A 19,524-nucleotide genomic window follows, 5' to 3' on the forward strand; every position below is an offset into this window, starting at 1 on the left:
GCTCGCATCCTCTTGGTGGGCTTCCCATAGACATCTGATTAGCCACTGTGGCAACAGGATCATGGGTCTTTGGCCTGATACAGCAGGACTCTTATTATGTTTTGAAAAATGAAGGTTAAACAAGAACACTTTGACAAAGTGTTCTATTGTGGAGCCCGCCTGTACACATCACTTTCCTTTTATTAAACCTGGAGTAATTCACTGTCCTCTTACTGACGGATATTCAAACCTTTCGAAGACCAAATTGCCTTGAACAGGTAGGGGGTAAGTTCTGGGGGGGGGGGAAGGTGGCTTACATGGGTGTGCCATAATTCTATGCAGATTTTAAAATATCCATCAGAGAGTCATTCTACTGACCTAGCTGTGATGCATGCATACTGTATTTGTCTTACTTATTATAGTCCATTAAACTCAAGCCTTCTCAGCTCTGTGATCCCCCTGAAACTATAAAACTGGACTGCAGAATTTCTTCATGTGAGCGTGTGTGTTTTAATCTTATCTGGTTCCTTGATCTCTTACAAAAATAATATTTTCATACGCATCTGATACTTCTGCTTCTGGCACCCAAATATAATAATAGCTGGCCTTTAAAAAAAGTGAAGTGCAAAAATAAACAAAAATAAAATAAAATATGGAAATCTCTTTTGAGGATATATCTTTCAAGGATAAACTTTGTTTGCTGAACATTTTGGATGAAGGTCCAAGTCAAATCTTGTTTATTAACACAGGTTCATCATGTTCACACACTGTGCCCATGTATTGTGGGAGGGGAGAAGAGAAGCAAGTATTCTGGCTCTGTGGGACCTTGGATTCACCTTCCTTTGAATGAGCTTTTTCCAGCCTGTGAAGGCTACAACAGGATTGAAGTTACCCTCCAAAATCCTTACATCCATATCCATCCTAAAGCAAGCCTGCATCTCTTGTGATCTATCAGGCAATATGCAGCCCCCTGCCCATCCGCCCCCCCCCTGCCCCAGTCCTCCATGGGCTCAATAAACTTCCATTGGAGCCACCGGTACAGCCTCATCCTTATGTATATTTATTCCGGAGCAAGTCTCACTCAATTCCACGGAACTGCATTCTCAAGCAAGTGTGTATAGGATTGCAGCCCAACAGCCAAACTAGATGAGACACTAGAATTCTGCCATCAGGTTAAAAATAAGCTACCAAAGGCATGGTGGCATTTAATTGCTGAGGGAGGTCTATTTTCCTTATGTAAATCCCCTAGCCTGCTAATTGCCTGATTAGGGAAAACTTACAAGCAAGGATGTTTTCTTTTGTAAAGTGTTCTGCACTTTTCTGGGATCCTGTCCATGACTATCATCACTGCCATGGCCACCCATAGCCACTGCTGCTGTAAGCTGCCTTCATCTTTTCTCTTTCTTTCGTCCTGTCCCATAAACAGAAAATGCCAGCATGTACAGGACTGCATGTGCTGACTCCTGTCACCATTGTCATACAGTAGCATCTAGTGCAAGACCATGTATAATGTTATGCCTGACAGATGCTTTCAGGTTGCTTCCAGTTGATCTGTTTATTGAGCATTCAGGGAGGTTCTATGATGTTGGCTGCTTATTGAGCATTCATTCTGATTTGTGTGTGAGGTTTTACAATGCCACATCAAACAATTGTTATCCTACACTTTTTAGTGCAGTTCCCAGCCACTTTCCTTAATGCAATATAGTTGTGGGGGGAGCAGGTTTGTTGGACAAGAGCACCAAATACATTTTAATTGTACAATGTGAATTTGCTGATATGCAGTTGAATCCCACCCACAAAATAGCACCAGTCTGGAAGTGGCTTCTGAAGGCTCCCAAAAACAGTCCAAATACCACAGTATTTTTGGAAAGAGCTGGAAAAGTACTGCAAAACCAGTTGTGTTTGGATGCAAGCCTCACATGATGTGTATTAGAAGCTAAGTGTGACAAATACCAAGTTTATTTAACTTGTGGCAGCTTTTTATGCACATAAGTGTTTTGGCAATAGGTCTAACACTTTTTGTGTTATTTCTAACTGGTAAATCCCTGTCTCTGTTTATGCAGCAGGAGTAACTGTGCAAGAATATCTAATGGAAGCATTAAAAATAGCCCTTTTCTCAGGAAACCACTGAACTCTTAGTCACATGATCCTCCTAAACGTATTTTATCATCAAGAGGGGAGACCTGAGGGGGCCCCAATTGCCGTAGTGACGGGTAGAGGGAGGTATGGTGATATGAGAGGGACGTGCCAGGTAAGGAGAACGCAGCCCAGACATGTAGTGGCTGTGCCGCGTTCTGGTCCTTCTCATACCCGCAGGGTTGTTGGTTGTCCTATCAGCCAACTCTCAGATCTCCAGTTGCTGCTTTTTAATGCCAGATCGGTACATAATAAAACCTCCCTCGTCCATGATTTGATTGTGGACGAGGTGGCCGATCTGGCATGTATAACCGAGACCTGGGTGGGCGAACAGGGAGGAGTTAGTCTGTCCCAGCTCTGCCCACCGGGGTATCTGGTTCAGCATCATGGTAGATCTGAGGGTCGGGGAGGGGGGGGTCGCTGTGGTCTATAAGAGTTCCATCTCACTCACCAAGCACCATGTCCATGCAATCACTGGTCTGGAGTGTTTGCACCTTGTGCTGGGCCAGAGGGACAGACTGGGAATCCTTTTGGTGTACCGCCCACCTTGCTGCCCAATGGCTTCCCTAACTGAGCTGACGGAAGTGGTCTCGGAGATACTGTTGAGATCCCCCAGACTATTAGTACTGGGAGATCTCAACATTCATGCTGAGGCTACTTTGTCTGGGGCAGCTCAGGACTTCATGGCCGCCATGACAACCATGGGGCTGTCTCAATATGTTAGTGGCCCAACACATACATCGGGGCATACTCTTGACCTGGTCTTTGCTACTGGACATGGGGATAGTGATCTGGATGTGGGGAGTTTTACATCTCTCCCGTTGTCATGGACAGATCATTGCTTGCTGAAGTTTAGACTTTCAGTAGCCTTTTCCCTCTGCAAGGGTGGGGGACCTATTAAATTGGTCCGCCCCCGGAGACTAATGAATTCTGAAGGTTTTCAAAAGGCTCTGGGGGTTTTTCCGGCTGATAAGACTGGCGCTCCTGTCGAAGCCCTGGTCGATCTGTGGAATACAGAGATGACCCGGGCTGTTGACACGATCGCTCCTGCGCGCCCTCTCCTATGTAGAGCTCATACAGCTCCTTGGTATACTCCGGAGCTGAGAGCGATGAAACAAGACAGGAGGCGGCTTGAGCGGAGATGGAGACGAACTCCCGACGAATGCAATTATGAGCTGGTTCGTGCTTCTACTAAGCTCTATGTAGGAGCGGTGAGGGCGGCAAAAAAACAACATTTCGCCGCCACTATTCAGTCATCTCTCTCACGCCCACGGGAGCTTTTTAAAGTGGTTCGTGGCCTACTTCATCCAGGCCTACAAGATACGGCAGATACATCGGTAGCTCGATGTAATAAATTTGCTGAACACTTCCAGCATAAGATCTCATGCATTCGCCGGGACTTAGACTCCTATTTAATAGCAGTTAATCCTACTGAGGTGTCCAGAGCAGTCTTGTCATGTTTTGTTGGATGAGTTTCAGTTGGTTCAGCTCGAGGACGTGGACAAGGTGCTTGGACAGGTTCGTGCGACCACTTCGGTACTGGATCCTTGCCCCTCTTGGCTAATTAAAACTAGCAAGGAAGGAACAGTTGGCTGGGCCAAGGAAGTGATTAATGCCTCTTTACGAGAGGGAGTGGTCCCTGGCTGTCTGAAAGAGGCGGCAGTGAGACCACTCCTGAAAAAAACTTCCTTGGACCCAGAGGATGTCAGCAGCTACAGACCAGTAGCCAATGTTCCGTTCCTGGGCAAGATCCTGGAACGTGTGGTTGCTGACCAGCTCCAGGCGCTATTGGATGAAACCGATTATCTAGATCCATTTCAATCGGGGTTCAGGCCTGGTTTTGGCACTGAGACTGCCTTGGTCGCCCTGTTTGATGACCTATGTCGGGAGAGAGACAGAGGGAGTGTAACTCTGTTGATTCTCCTTGACCTCTCAGCGGCTTTTGATACCATTGACCATGGTATCCTTCTGGAGAGGCTTGCGGAATTGGGAGTTGGAGGCACTGCTTGGCAGTGGTTCCGCTCCTACTTAGCGGGTCGTCTCCAGAAGATAGTGCTTGGGGAACATTGCTCAACACCGTGGGTTCTCCAATGTGGGGTCCCGCAGGGTTCGGTTCTGTCTCCCATGCTTTTTAACATTTATATGAAGCCGCTGGGGGCGGTCATCAGGAGTTTTGGAGTGTGTTGTCATCAGTATGCTGATGACACGCAGCTCTACTTCTCCTTTACATCTTCTTCAGGTGAGGCAGTCGACGTGCTGAACCGTTGCCTGGCTGCGACAATGGACTGGATGAGAACTAACAAACTGAGACTCAATCCTGACAAGACCGAGATGCTGTTGGTGGATGGTTTCTCTGATCGGATGGTGGATATATACCCTGTCCTGGATGGGGTTACACTCCCCCTAAAGGAACAGGTGCGTAGTCTGGGAGTCATCTTAGACTCTTCCCTCACACTTGAGGCTCATGTAGCCTTGGTGGCCCGGAATGCGTTCTACCAACTTCGGTTGGTAGCCCAGCTACGTCCCTATCTGAGTAAGGAGGACCTCTCATCAGTGGTACATGCTATGGTAACCTCGCGTCTGGACTACTGCAATGCGCTTTACGTAGGGCTACCTTTGAAGACGATTCGGAAGCTACAGCTAGTGCAAAATGCGGCAGCCAGACTGCTAACAAGAACTAAGCGGTCTGAGCATATAACACCTGTGCTAGCCCGTTTGCACTGGCTTCCAATATGCTTCCGGGCCAGATTCAAAGTGTTGGTACTTACCTATAAAGCCTTATACGGCGCGGGACCACGATATCTGTCGGAACGCCTCTCCCGATATGAACCGGCCCGTACACTACGGTCTACTACGAAGGCCCTCCTCCGGGTTCCAACTCATAGGGAAGCCCGGAGAGTGGTGACAAGATCTAGGGCCTTCTCAGTGGTGGCCCCCGAACTATGGAATGGTCTCCGCGAGGAGGTGCGCCTGGCGCCGACACTATCATCTTTTCGGCGCCAGGTTAAAACCTTTCTCTTCTCTGAGGCATTTTAATTCCTGTTAATTGTAAATTATTATATTTTGATTTTAGACTGTACAGTTTTGTGTACAGTTTTGTGTTATTTTTATTGTATTTTTAATGTTCACCGCCCAGAGAGCTGTTGCTAGTCGGGCGGTATATAAGCTTAATTAAATAAAATAAATAAATAAATAAATTCATTGAAAAGTAAGTCCCATTGATTGCACAGTGTAGTGCCTTAGAGCCAGTTCATATTGACAAACCCCAATGCGCAAACAGATGTGGTGCTATGATCATGCTGGAAATGTTTGTGTGAACCATGCTGTATACAGCAAGGATAGGGAACCTGTGCCCCAAAATGTTGTTGGACTACAACTCCAATCAGCCCCAACCAGAGGGATGATGGGAGTTGTAGACCAACAACATCTGGAGGGCACAGGTTCCCCTGATATACAGGAACATAGGAAGCTGTTTTACAAGAAGTCAGACCATAGGTCCATCTAGCTCAGTACTGTCTTCACTGACTGGCAACAGTTCTCCAAGGTTTCAGGGGGGAGTCTCTCCAGCCCTACCTGGAGATGCCAGGGATTGAAACTGGGACCAGGTGCGCCTGGCGCCGACGCTGCTATCTTTTCGGCGCCAGGTGAAAATCTTTTTATACTCCCAGGCATTTTAAAGTGTATTTTTACAGTATTTTATTACTATGTTGTATTCTGGATGTTGTTTGGTTCTCGTATTGTTTGTGTGTTTTTGTTTTTTGAGTTATTATATTTATTGTATTTATATATTGTGCCTGCTTTTACCTTTTATGTACACCGCCCAGACAGCCTTCGGGCTTAGGGCGGTATATAAATTAAATAAAATAAATAAATAAATAAATAAATTCTGTGTGCCAAGCAGCTGCTCTCCCACTGAGCCATGACCCTTCCCCAGGGATAGCCAGCAGCCATTCTTTCTATATTTGTGGCTGCACCCCCCTCCCCATCACTACAATCAGTAGAACAGTTATGTATAGCCCAGTTCTCGTGGATATTTCCACATATGATTGCAAATGGGCAAGTGGGTGGGTGAGGAAGATCACCAACTGTTTACTGCTCAGGGAAAAGTGAGAAGCCTTTAATTATTTTCTCTGTGTGTGTGTGTGTGTGTGTGTGTGTGTGTGAGTGAGTGAGTGAGTGAGAGAGAGAGAGAGAGAGAGAGAGGTTGATCTGAAGAGATTAACAAATCTCTTTTGTGCTCATATTGACATCAAAGAGTGCTCTGGAGGCACTCGGTGCAGTTCTTCCACTTATGTTAATCAGGGCTGGCTCTATAAAATGGTTGAATGGGAAACCATTTGAGAACCACTTGAGCTTTTCAGAGGAACACACTGGGTATGTGTGTGATAAATGAACAGACAGAAAAAGAGAGGCCTGGAATCAGATTGTTGCTGTTTTAAAGGAGAGAGATCACGAAGACCAACCCAAGATGCTAGACCAGAAATATAATTTTATTATGAATAATCCTAGCATCTCAGCAGCAGCATGACTCAATACTGAGAAATAAATATCTTTATGCAGCAAGACAGACAGATCCACCCACACAGCAGCAGCAATAGCAGTGAGATCCATTCCTTGAGGCTTTAGTGCACACAAACATTATGAGCAAACCAAAGCCAGACAGAAAAGGGAGGCTTTGTGTGTTTCTTCTCTTTCATGTCCTCTTGAGTCTCATTCTTTGCATGAAGAATTTGAACTAGTGACCTGATTCTTTATCCATCTCTCCAGGCCATTTTGATACAAACATCTCCAGCATTGTTCCTCAATGTAGAAACAATGTATGACAACTTTTAGACATTGCACCAGCTGCATAGCTAATAGCAACACATTTTAGAATTGCATCCTTGCAATATCATCCATCTCTGTTTCCATAGTAGCTGTTGTTCTTCAGATGTTCTTCCACTGCAGCAATAATACCATGGCACTCTTCCATGAAGGATGCTCCCTTCCATCCACACATGACAGAACATTTCCCTAAAGAGCCCAGAGAAGGAGGCGGGCCATTTGGTACATCTATCAGTTTCGCATGAGCAGAAATGAGATATATATGGTAAAGCCTCTGAGGACATGTGTGTATCTAGTGATTATTACAAGCCAAGAGGAAAGAACCAGATACATTATAGGGTAATGAGGTCAAGTAATGTCACAATACTTGCATTTCTACTTGTGTGTATATATTCTACCAAGATGGTTTTGCCAATACCATAGGACAAATGAAACCTCTGAACTTCTGAGATGTTCACAATAAGCCTGAGTCCTTTGTAGCTAATGAACAATTCACCACCCCAAAGTGCCAATTCCTACATTTAAAAATGAGCATATGTATCATTAACTTGGGAACTTTCTTTAAACACCCTCCCTGATAATATAATTTGCCTAAAAATGGATGTTCCTTTTAATTCCCTTGTCTATGAAAATGAAAAGGAACAAGAGAAATACTGTATAACACAACAATCCCAATCCTTCATCTGCCATTCTGGATGAGGTGAAGAGGTCCCTCTGCCCAAACTTGTCAGATCTGCCAGCCTTTGCTAGCAGGCAAGTCCCATCAGCAAGGAGCATCCCAACATGCCCAGAAGCTACCACCAGCAGTATCCCCAATTGGCAGGAGCCAGTGGAAACAGCTGAAATGGGGCATTTAGGGACAGGCACGGGGGGTGGGCCAGGCTGGCACATGATCCATGGGCCAGCTCTGCTGCCATCACAAAACAGCGATGGCCCTGAACCAGGCTTCTTTGCTGTACCAACCTAGGAACTGGCCTAGCGAAGAGGCATCTCCCCCATCTGTCCTGGCTGGTATGAGTGGCAGGCCTGTGGATACAGCAGTAGCTAAGCTGCTCCATTAAGCCCCGCTGCTGCCAGTCAGGGGGTTAAATTGCCCCCTAGGTCTTCCATTCCTTTTCAAAAATATAAAACCCATCTAACCTCTCCTTCTCCTTCTCCTCCACTCTCATATGCAGAACTGTAGAAAGTGCTTCAGAGCTAATACTTTAGCAAAGAGGAGCCAGGGACAGTTCTAGGTCATTGTTGGTCCCTGAGCAGAGCACCACCCAGTAGCTCCCTTGTTTACCATTTAGCTGGACCCTGCACAAATAGACAGCGTAAATACTCTACAGTAGCACCAGTAATTCTGGAGCATACATTCAGGTCAGAGGCAGCATACATCAATCCCAACTAAGGTAGGCCAACCAAATGAAGTGAGAGTCTACTGCACCATTGCAGCGGTCTTTCTGTGTGTCTCACTTCATCCTGAGCCTGATAAGGTCGGAAACAGCAGCTATTTCGGACCTAAGGTAAGTGCCCAACACTACCAGCATCTAACACCAGCCATGTACACAATGTAGAGCTCTAGGTTATAGATAATACTGTAAAGCTGAGATATACAGTTTGTGTTTAACCTCATTAAGAAGCCTTCAACAGAAGCAGATCTGCACATTCCAAACCAAGGATTCTTTTCCATTACATGGTTCCTAGTACTGTGACCAGGACCAATACAATTGTCCCTAAGAGTTGTTTGCATTTGCTGCTAGGTGTGGGACTCCATTTTGCTTTAACAAGGCAATGCTTCAGTCCTGCACACACTTGCTTGGGAATAGGCTATGCTGAGTTCCACGGGACTTGCTCCTAACCAGTACACAGAGAATTGCAGCCAGGATCTATTAGTCAAATGTTTGTTTCATTCTGAAGGAATTTTTCCCAGACTGAGGGATTAGGATCAGTGAGAAGGTTGTTCCAATCAGATAGTGGACATGCTCTGGACCTTGTACTGAGTCATCCTACTGAAATTTTAAGAGCTCATCCTGCCATCAGAATTGTATTTTGGGTCTGCATATTGAGGTTTATACCTGTCTGAATTCACTTAAAAACATGGTTAGGCAACTTCTTGCCATAACTGGGAATCTATAAAGCAATGTTTTGTCTTTCCGTGAAGTCACTGGGTATGTTGCAAATGTGTGTGTGTGTGTGTGAGGGGGGAGCTCAGAATAGTACTGAGAAATGTAGGGGACCTTTTTTCAAAAACAGTAAATGGCCCAACCTATTTCAATGGAAGCCTTCTCCAGGGGCCCAAAAATTGTATTTGTTGAGGTATCCCAGTATGGCAATATCTCTCCTCTTTATGTTTTGTTCTTTGGTGTTGCCCTCTCATTTATTTATTTTTCTCTAGCAAAATTAAAAGGCCATGTTAAGCACTTTTATTAGGAAGTAATTCCTCTTTGGGCTGTATCCAACTAGGTCATCCTCAGAGAAGACTCACTGAAATCAATGGGCTTAAGTTAGTCATTGTTTTCAATGGGTCTGTTCTGAACATGGTTAGTCAGATACAACCCACTGAAATCAATGGAACTTACTCAGTGTAAGCATATGTAGGATTGTTCTGTGCATTTCCTTATCAAAAATATTAATAAAAGAATAATGTCTTTTCTTTCTCTTTGGGGGATTAATAATAGGTAGTGCACTTCTTCACTGTTGTACCATGACACTGTTTTTGCCTGATCCATATTTCCCTTAAAGGTAGTAAAAAAGGCTCTTAAGTTTCCTTAATGCTTTTTTCAATCTAACTTGTCACTCAATATGCCTCTCCCCTCTGGCATATGGCAACACAAACCACTACCATTACTATGGCAATGGAGAGCAACAAAACCCCTAAAACAAACCTTATTGGCCCAAATGGAAGCCAATTTGGCAATTGCAGGAATAGGCATTGGCATGAAGGCAGAATATTTGTGTTAGCTGATAATATTGAGTGCATCAATTAATGAGTGAAGCTCATCGCGCACAGTCTCCAGGGACTGGTGAATCTTCTGTGGGTTGTCCAGAAGCTCAATACTATATGTGTATGGGTCATACTTCACAGAAAATGGGCGCTTGATATGTGCTGCGTAGGCCCTGCAAGAGAGAGTACAAACATCAAAGCCAGCTTGCATAGATAGGCCAGAACTAAAACTCAGGGGCAGAGGGGGCAAGGAAAGACTCCAGATATTGTTGCATCCCAGCTTACCACCATCACCAATCATTGGCAATGCCGGCTACGGAAGAAGGGAGTTAAGAGTCCAAAAATATATAGAAGGCTGAAGGTTCCCCGGTCCTGATAGATTGTGTCAACATTTCAAACAGTGCCTAAACAGGAACCTTCCCTATACTGAGTCAGGCCATTGGTCCATCTAGCTCAGCACTGTCTACACTGACTGGCAGTGGCTTTCCAGGATTTCAGGCACAAATCTTTCCCAACCCTACCTGGAGACACCCAGGAATGAACCTGGGATCTTATGCGTACAAAGCGGTTGCTCTACCACTGAGCTATAGCAATTTCCATGATTAGATACATGGCAGTAACAAAATCTGAGCTAACTCTAAGCCTAAAATTTGTATTTAAAATATAATTACATTCCGAGAACAATTAATGTCTCCTTCACACTATTTTAAAATAAATAAGACTTTTGTATTTTTTTTTTTGCAAAGGTTAAGTGGCATTTTCTTTTCTTTTTCCCGTCAAAGGATGTTTATTTCTGCTAGTATCTTTTGCTATGCAACAATTATCCTTTAACCAAGTTACACCTTAGCAAGTCAAACAAATCACAACAATTCACTAGTGTGACACCATTCATGGAAACTAAGCGACCTATGTACACCTGATGTCAACATTGTTATTAGCAATCTGTATGTTTTTTAAACAAACAAGAGATGGTTTGATTCCATAAAGGAAGCCACAGACCTGAAATTACAAGATCTGAACAGGGTGGTTCACGACAGATGCTACTGGAGGTCGCTGATTCATAGGGTCGCCATAAGTCGTAATTGACTTGAAGGCACATAACAACAACGTTTTTTAAAAAATTAAATATCAGGTGTGATATATGTATATGTGATTGTTATCAGGATCACAGTTTGCAGGGAGAGGGGTTGCAAGGAGGCTTAAACCTCCCCTCTGCAGTCACTGTTTCTATGAAATTCAACCCTCCACCCCATGCAGTAATTAGCATTAGTGGGGGAAACTCCCACTGGAGGTTTTATCCTAATGCTTGTGAGTGTGTGTGTGAGAGAGAGAGAATGTGGGAAGGGTGAATTTCATGGAGAATTCCATGGAGATTCCAGCTGGGAAGGGAAGACTTAAACCTCCCCTCTGCACATGTTATGGTCCTGATAACAATCAGGGGGTCCTATGGCTGGCATTTATTTAATTTTTAAAAAACACTCAATGTGATGGCTAATCCCATCATTAACAAAATTGTGCTTGGTACTGGTTTATGTCTAAAGAGGAACATTTTCTACATTCCATTCTACTACTCTATAGGCAGATAATAGTGAAGGAACCCAACACCATCCATATCTGAATTATTTTTGATTTGCAGAGAGAAGTGAGTGGCCACTATGTGGCAGAAGAAAGGAAACCACTGTCTGGGATGGAACTACAAATAGCCAGCAGCTAACTGTAAGAGGGCCTAAGACAGGGTTGGGGAATCTGTGGCCCTCAACTGTTGTTGGACTCCATAGCCCCTCCCAGCATGGCCAATGTCAAGGATGACTGTAGTCCAAGAACAGCTAGAGGGCCACAGGTTCCCCAGCCCTGGCTAATAAGCTAGTAACTGGAAAGGAAGCAGGTGCTGTCTGTACATCAAGCACAATAAGGAAAGCTGGTTAACTAAGTTCAGCTAGAAAACTGCCCACATAGACAAAAACCTTGGTTTATTCCAGCCCTCCATAAACTGATGCCTTCCAGATGTTTTGGACTCCAACTGTCATCAGCCCCAGTCAATATGTCCAGTTGTACTCCAAAGCATCTGGAGGGCACAAAGGTTGCAGAAGGCTGGTTTATTCTATGCTAATCCAATACAGAGAATTATAGCAAGATAGGGCCCTGGAGCATGGTCTAAAAGCATCTGATTCAACAAGCTTAAACTAAGCAGATCTGAGTCTGGGGATCCCACCATCTTGAGTTCCATGGTGGAAGAAACAATGGGACAGAAAGGTAACCAAAAATAAATATTTTAATGAGATACAAAGCAGAAAGACCAATGAGGGTAACCACCAGGAGCATAAATCTTGGTTTTAAGAACGTTTATGCCTTGTGCATGAAGGAACATGATTTATTTGATGAAATAGGGTCAAAAACCTCACAAGGCAATAGAAGAATTCTCTATACTGCTGTAAGACTGTGTTATTGCTTATGTTGTGATACCCTCTAGTGGTGTTTTTAATTATATTCCATTGCAAAAAAAATGTGCAGGAAAATGCCCATCTTTCCCCGGATAGTTGTGTTGTTCTGCTTAGGTTAGTGCCTTTGGCCCCTGGATCTTACAGCTGTTTGTATTTAAAATTAAGCTCTTTATGGATGCTAATTGTAAATATCATCTTGTGAGAGTTAACTGATAAAGGTCTGTCTGAGGTTGTAGCATCCTGCCACAACTGAAAAATCATTGTGGGAAAGCGGGTGTAACTGTTGCCCAATGGTCCTTTTGGAAGAGAAAAGGTGTTTCTAGTAGGGGCAATTGAAAATAGAAAAGTAGCAAGTAGGGTGCTAAACACTTCTTGCACCCTGATTTCCCTGCTCCAGATTGCCAAGCAGCTTTTGCCCCTGAGGATTTTAATTGTATGTTTGTGATAAGAGTTCACTGATAAAAATCCATGCCAGTTAGCATCTTTTTTTTTACCTACTTTCCCCCCAAACTCTAGTTCCGCATTTCACCAGTGCCCAGCTGAATTGTCAGTTCCCTGGAAGCACTTTGTTCTTGTTTTGACATATTGCAGGTAGAGATGGCCAAATCTGTCAATTTTGGTTTTCCAAGTTTCTCATTTTTCCAATCTTAAATTCCATTCTCAACCATTCTGCAGCAATTTGCATTTTTAACTTCTCATGAAAATTCATTGGTGAATGTGTCCTAATAAACACATTTTTGTATGCAGTTTTTGACAGATATATATACCTTTGAAAGCATTTTCCCCTAATATAATATATGTTTCTATGTTATTTACCACTAATATATGCACTTTTAACATATTGTTTGGTTGGAGAACTGCCTCACAAAATTCAGAAAAGTCTAAATTTTATGGTTTGCATATTGGTTCAAAAACTGTGAATTAGGTAGTTTCTCATCAAAATGCAAACAAAATCAAACTTCACCTCTATCCCTAATTGCAGTGATTAAAATGATAAAAATCTTAATGTAAGAGGAAACTATCTGTCCTTAAAAAGAAGCGGTAACTGATTATAAAAACCTGAAATCTTTTCATGTCGCGTACTTAAATATCCAAACAATCACATCATTAAGTTGTCCTATAATATGGTCAAATAATATATGCTATTTCTTTAGTACCTATATTGGAAGCAAGGTTATACAATTCTCCCCATACTACAAAGGCTATTTCAGAATTCTCTCATTGAGAGGGAAAACAGCAGAGCCAGTAGTTAGTTGAGTTGAATTATAATGAACTTTACACTTTTGGAAAATTACCAAGGGTTGCAGCCAACTCATGTTTACTCAGCGAAATTAATAGTAGACCCAGTGAAATTAATAGACCTACATTAGCCGTGTTCATTAATGGCAATTGGTCTACTCTGAGCAGGGCTAACACTGGATGCAACCCTACAGTTGCAATCTTAAACATACTTATATGATGTTCCATTGAACCCATGCTTAATATTGCACTGTGACTTATCTGCACTTCATCTTAACTAGTCATGATAAAACCTTAGTTTTAAGGCTTTTGTGGGGGATAAAAATGTTCTTATAAAGGTTTAATTAGGAAGATCATAAATGATCTGTAGCAAAAACTGACAATACAGGTGCTATTACAACATGTGGGTCCCCATTGCTGGGATGTTTCCAACTATATCTTACCTGAGTTTAGCTTTGGCATCACTGAAGCTCTCTGATACAAAATAAACTGGCTGATAAGCCTGATCTTGATAGGGCTGCACAGCAGTAGAATCAGGGTCAAAGTCCCGTAGCTCTGGCTCATCCGACAAAGAGTGCTGAAAGGAGGGGGGAAAATGTTAGTTTCTTGCAGGAAAATCTCTAAGATGTTGACTGTGACAAGAGGATGGCACAAGCTAAGAGGCAGCCATATGCTTTCACTTAGCTAAGAGAAGAGCTGAGTAGAATAGGTGAGCACTTACTATTAGCTCCCCATAAGAAGAGAGGAGCCCAGCTCCGTAGGCTTTGATGATTCCATTCTGTTTACAGAGCCCAAACTCCACTGTGAACCAATAAAGCTGGGGAGAAAATGGGATCCCAAAAGAAGTCAGCTATTCAAAACTGTTAGCATTTTTAAAATATTCATGCACATTCAATATGAGAATCTCACTTGATCATTTTTGGAAACAAACAATGTCTTCCTTTCAGAGTCATCAGTGAATGGTGAATCATTGTGTTTCTTAAAATTAGCTATTCTCAAATGTTTATCAAGTTGAAACTACATTTCACTGGATCTTGTTACATCATTTTTTGCTAATTATACCATCCTCTAATGCCCGGGTAGCCAACATGGTGTCTTCCAGATGTTCTAGGACTACAACTCCCACCGTTCCTCACCACTGGCCATGCTACCTGATGGAACTAATGGGAGCCGGAGTCATTCAACATCCAGAGGGCACCATGTTGGCTATCCCAATCCATATAGTGAAAACCCAACTGTCTACTCTATATATTTCTGTCTCCTCTTTTCAGCCCATAGTTGTCTCATAGCACCTTTGTTGTGAGATGTCCCTCTGGAAAGGTCAATAGGCAGGTGAAAGAGAAATGGTTGTATTGAATATGACACATACAGAGATGGTACAGCGCAAGGAAAATTCAGCAAGGTTAAAGAGGAGTAAGGTAAGGAGTGTTCGACATCTTTGATCTTTGGCCCTTTCTAGTGATGATCAACAAAGCATCTTCAGTGATCAACAAAACATCTATCATCCATGATTTGATCTTGGAAGAAATAGCTAACCTGGCTAGATGATACTGGGAAGCTACTTTGGGCCCAGCTATTCCGTTACTTTTGGAGGGCAAAGCACCAGACTTGCTCAGAGGGCCATGGAGGCAAAGAACTTGGGGTTGCTCTCCTTCCCCAGCATTTAATAAAAACAGTTATAATTAAGGCAAATTTATCTAGATTCAGATAAAGTGAAAGCAAAGGTTATTTTTAAATCCTGGAATTAGGGCCTTACTGTTGCAAGTTTTTCAATCTCCTCATCAGTTGCTCCCAAAGATGCAAGTCCAATGTCCTAAGAGCAAAATGAAGAATATAGTGTATAGGCAAAGGCTTGGATGGCTAAGGTAGTTTTTCGAATAGTTATGTATATTACATGCATATTTCCCATATTCCTTTGAGTTAGTACATCACACTTAGTAGGTTGCACTAATTCAGTTCTGAATTCTGCTGATAATTATTGTTTTCCTGCCACACTGAACAGTTTCTTCTGATAAAGAGACTAAAGATGAAGCTGAGAAACTATGCCAACTGGTTTTCAGAAAATGTTTGACTCTGCTACCTGCCTAGTCAATGAATAATGTATAGGCAACCCACTTCCGCTTTTAAGTCCCCAGGATTTATTGGCATTAACTCTGTCTACTGGGATGGTTGGACAGGCCATAGCCATGAACAGGGTTTTCATATGGGGAAAACAAGGCGCAATCTTCTGAAGCAAATCTCCACCGCCTTCAAAGACTAAATATCCCAGTCTGGCTGAGACAGAAGGCTTTTACTTCAGGCAAACCTAGGCCCAAGGCATATTTTATATTTTATAGCAGGGATGGGGAGCTGGATCCAGCCAGTGGCCAGATCCTTACCTCCCCACCCCCTGTGGGCCAACTTTGACAGGTTATCAGGGTAGGTGACCCATTTTCCTTTGCCTGCATGGTTTGAAGCCAAACCATACAGACAAAGTCACAGCACTTTGCAATCACCACTTATCAGCTGATGATCAGCTGATTGGTAGTGCCTGCAAACCCCATGAAGCAAAGAAAAGCCTTGTCTGTGTGGTGTCATTTAAATAGTCCCAGTGTGCATTTTTAATGGAACATCCCAATGGGAAGTCTCCCTCATCAATTTAAATCAAGCATACCCAACATAGTGTTGTTGGAGCCCAGCCCCAGTCAGCTCCACCATCCAGCACGTCTGATGTTCAGGGATGATGGGAGTTGGAGTCTGAGAACATCTGGAGGGCACCATGTTGTCTGCACTTGGTTTAAATGTCTATTGCAGTAACTCAGTCACAGATGGGACTTCTCCTATCCATTGTATTTGAACACTCCTTGTGCTAGAAATTTTCTAGGTCTTTAGCTGATCACCCAACTAACCTAATTTACAGTGCAATACTATGCATGCCTACTCTGAAGTAAATATCATTTACTAACTAGTGAAGTGCAGGCTGTGCTTGCAGCATAAGGCAATTCACATCTTGCCCACCTGGGAGAATTGTGCAAATGTCTTGTCTGCCAACATCGGTACATGCCCCAGAAGTTCATGGCAACAGTCCCTTGCATGGAAAGAAAGGCAACCGATTAGTTGCTGAGTTTGAAGCAGCAAGCCAAACACTAAAACTCTAATATAAGGAAGGCTGTTCTACAAGGTACTACTCACGGCTCTGGAGAGTGCATGGGAGAAGAGGCGTGGCGGATATACTGTGTACATTGAAACACCCTGAAGGCCAAGCTGGCTAGGAAGTCGCGAGCAGATAGAAGGCCAGCTACAGGTCGGAGCTGGAACCCAGTTCTCTCTGAAATAGACCAAACCACTCTTTGTAATTGAGTGTAGCATTTGTGCCACATTTTATAGAGCTATACTACCGGCTGCATAGGAACTCAGGAAAAAAACCTCTATTCATAAACAGTTGTGAGGTGGGGAGAGAGAAACTTAGTGTTAAGGAGAAAAATACTAGTTTTTCTAAAATATCAGTTACCATAGTAATTGCCATGTATATGGTTTAATTGGATTTGTTCATTTTAGAAATCTGACACATCATTTTCCTATTCATATAGGACTGTTTCACAGTTTGTTGTTTTACAAATGTGTGCTTATAAAAACATTCTGATATATTTTATATTGTATTGTGATGAAGTTATGATTTTTTTTAAAGATTACTTGATGTACTCATGTGGAATTCCTCTGAATCCATTTGCAAGTTCTTTCTGTGTGGAATGATCTGAATATACTATTTGACAATACAAACCTGAGGGTTGCTTGTGAGGACACCTGAATTCTCACAGGAGACTCTGATCCATTTTTAAAATTATATTTTATGTGCATTGGATTTGGATGAATCTTGAGCCAAGGCAGGGTGCCATGTAGGGATCTGGGGGTTATTCAAGACAAAGCAGCATCTATTCAAGGCTGCAGCAGTCAAAGCAGGGTCCCCAAACCCTGGAGTGCTTTGTGGCACTTCAGCGATCCAGACTTTTAAAAATAATAAAATGCTGCAGACAAGCATTTAGTAGAAGTAAAATGTTGTATCTAACCTTACTGCATATGAAAAATAACAGGGTGTGTGAGGGGAGAGAAGCTTTGCAAAATCAAACATATACAGTATATGTATATGGTCAGGAGGAGGAGCTCCTTCACAGCTGACAGGTCTAGCTTGTAATCAGAGGAAATTCTTTTACAGACACTCTCAAATCCCATTGCTTTGAGGGAGGGAGCAGGTTTGCAAGAGCAAACTGTATGCCTCTAATCTTAAGGAAGACGCCAGGATGGGGAGAGGAGAGAGCAGGAGAGAGCTCCATTGTCACTGATAGGTCAGGCTTGTAATCACAGGGAATGATTTTTCCCCCAGAAAGCAAATCCATTTTAGTTCTTTCCACCCCAATATCAACGTAAAACGGTCCTGGTATAAGTTGTCTGCAATTTGGTAGATTTCGTACCTGGGGCACGTCTCTCATGTCTGCAATTTTCAGGCTAACTGGCCACAAAAAACTACAGGGGATTGCCTTCTTTTGCACCCACTCCAAAAATGTAATGGCTGCCCTTGCAGTAAAAGGACTGAAGATACCTAGCTGAAGCAGAATGTGTGGCCTAACCTGGAAATTTTATCCAATTCTGCCCCAAAATTAAAAAAAAAACATTATTGGCGATTCCTTTTCAAAAAATAATAATCACATTTCAAGGTATCCAGCACAAAAGTCCCTAGTCCTAGTCACCTGTAATTTGGCAGGCTTTGTCCACTCTGTAGGGGCTAGTAAGCATGGAAATTTTATCAACTACCGTAAAAAAATGGGGCTGTCTCAAGTTGTTACTGGCCCGACACATAGGTTTCAGTTGATGCAGCCTGATGACATGGACAAGGTGCTTGCGATGATGCGGCCAGCAACGTGTCCTCTCGACCCTTGCCCTTCTTGGCTTATTAAAGCTTGCCGAGGGGGTCTGACCGAGTGGATCCAGGGTGTGCTCAATGCATCATTGTGGGAAGGAATGGTTCCAGCCATCTTGAAAGAGGCGGTGTCCGACCACTCCTGAAAAAGCCCACCCTGGACCCATTGGTTTAAGAACATAAGAACATAAGAAGAGCCTGCTGGATCAGGCCAGTGGCCCATCTAGTCCAGCATCCTGTTCTCACAGTGGCCAACCAGGTGCCTGGGGGAAGCCCGCAAGCAGGACCCGAGTGCAAGAACACTCTCCCCTCCTGAGGCTTCCGGCAACTGGTTTTCAGAAGCATGCTGCCTCTGACTAGGGTGGCACAGCACAGTCATCATGGCTAGTAGCCATTGATAGCCCTGTCCTCCATGAATTTGTCTAATCTTCTTTTAAAGCCATCCAAGCTGGTGGCCATTACTGCATCTTGTGGGAGCAAATTCCATAGTTTAACTATGCGCTGAGTAAAGAAGTACTTCCTTTTGTCTGTCCTGAATCTTCCAACATTCAGCTTCTTTGAATGTCCATGAGTTCTAGTATTATGAGAGAGGGAAGAACTTTTCTCTATCCACTTTCTCAATGCCATGCATAATTTTATACACTTCTATCATGTCTCCTCTGACCCGCCTTTCCTCTAAACTAAAAAGCCCCAAATGCTGCAACCTTTCCTCATAAGGGAGTCGCTCCATCCCCTTGATCATTCTGGTTGCCCTCTTCTGAACCTTTTCCAACTCTATAATATCCTTTTTGAGATGAGGCGACCAGAACTGTACACAGTATTCCAAATGCGGCCGCACCATAGATTTATACAACGGCATTATGATATCGGCTGTTTTATTTTCAATACCTTTCCTTCCCAGGAGGATCCCTCCGCCTGTGCAGCTCTGAGACGGGCTCCCATCTTGGATGAAACTTTTTCAGCCTTAAATCCAGTCAGAAGTGTCTCTTTTGACTGGGGATAATTTCTTCCGGACAAGGAAGAAACGTGAGATTTCCCACACAGCTTTGTTGTGGTTGTGGGAGACTGGAATTCGTCAGAAT

The 19,524-nt window shown here is 43.3% G+C and overlaps 1 protein-coding gene across 2 annotated transcripts in view; it reads right to left on the reverse strand.

Annotated features, from left to right (window-relative positions):
• Positions 1-9,619: 9,619 nt before the first annotated feature.
• The window catches only part of TH (tyrosine hydroxylase), a 35,031-nt gene continuing 25,126 nt past the window's right edge, over positions 9,620-19,524 (reverse strand). For both annotated transcript variants that reach the window (XM_061613089.1, XM_061613088.1), the window contains exons 8-13: positions 16,720-16,855; positions 16,546-16,615; positions 15,305-15,361; positions 14,270-14,365; positions 13,992-14,125; positions 9,620-10,041 (exon numbers count right to left, since the gene is read on the reverse strand). In XM_061613089.1, coding sequence (XP_061469073.1) covers positions 9,882-10,041; positions 13,992-14,125; positions 14,270-14,365; positions 15,305-15,361; positions 16,546-16,615; positions 16,720-16,855 — 653 coding nt within the window. In that variant the 3' untranslated portion in view covers positions 9,620-9,881. The remainder of the gene's footprint in view (positions 10,042-13,991; positions 14,126-14,269; positions 14,366-15,304; positions 15,362-16,545; positions 16,616-16,719; positions 16,856-19,524) is intronic.

Source organism: Rhineura floridana, chromosome 2 (genome assembly GCF_030035675.1).
Source record: "Rhineura floridana isolate rRhiFlo1 chromosome 2, rRhiFlo1.hap2, whole genome shotgun sequence".
In the NCBI taxonomy this organism is placed as follows: Eukaryota; Metazoa; Chordata; class Lepidosauria; order Squamata; family Rhineuridae; genus Rhineura; species Rhineura floridana.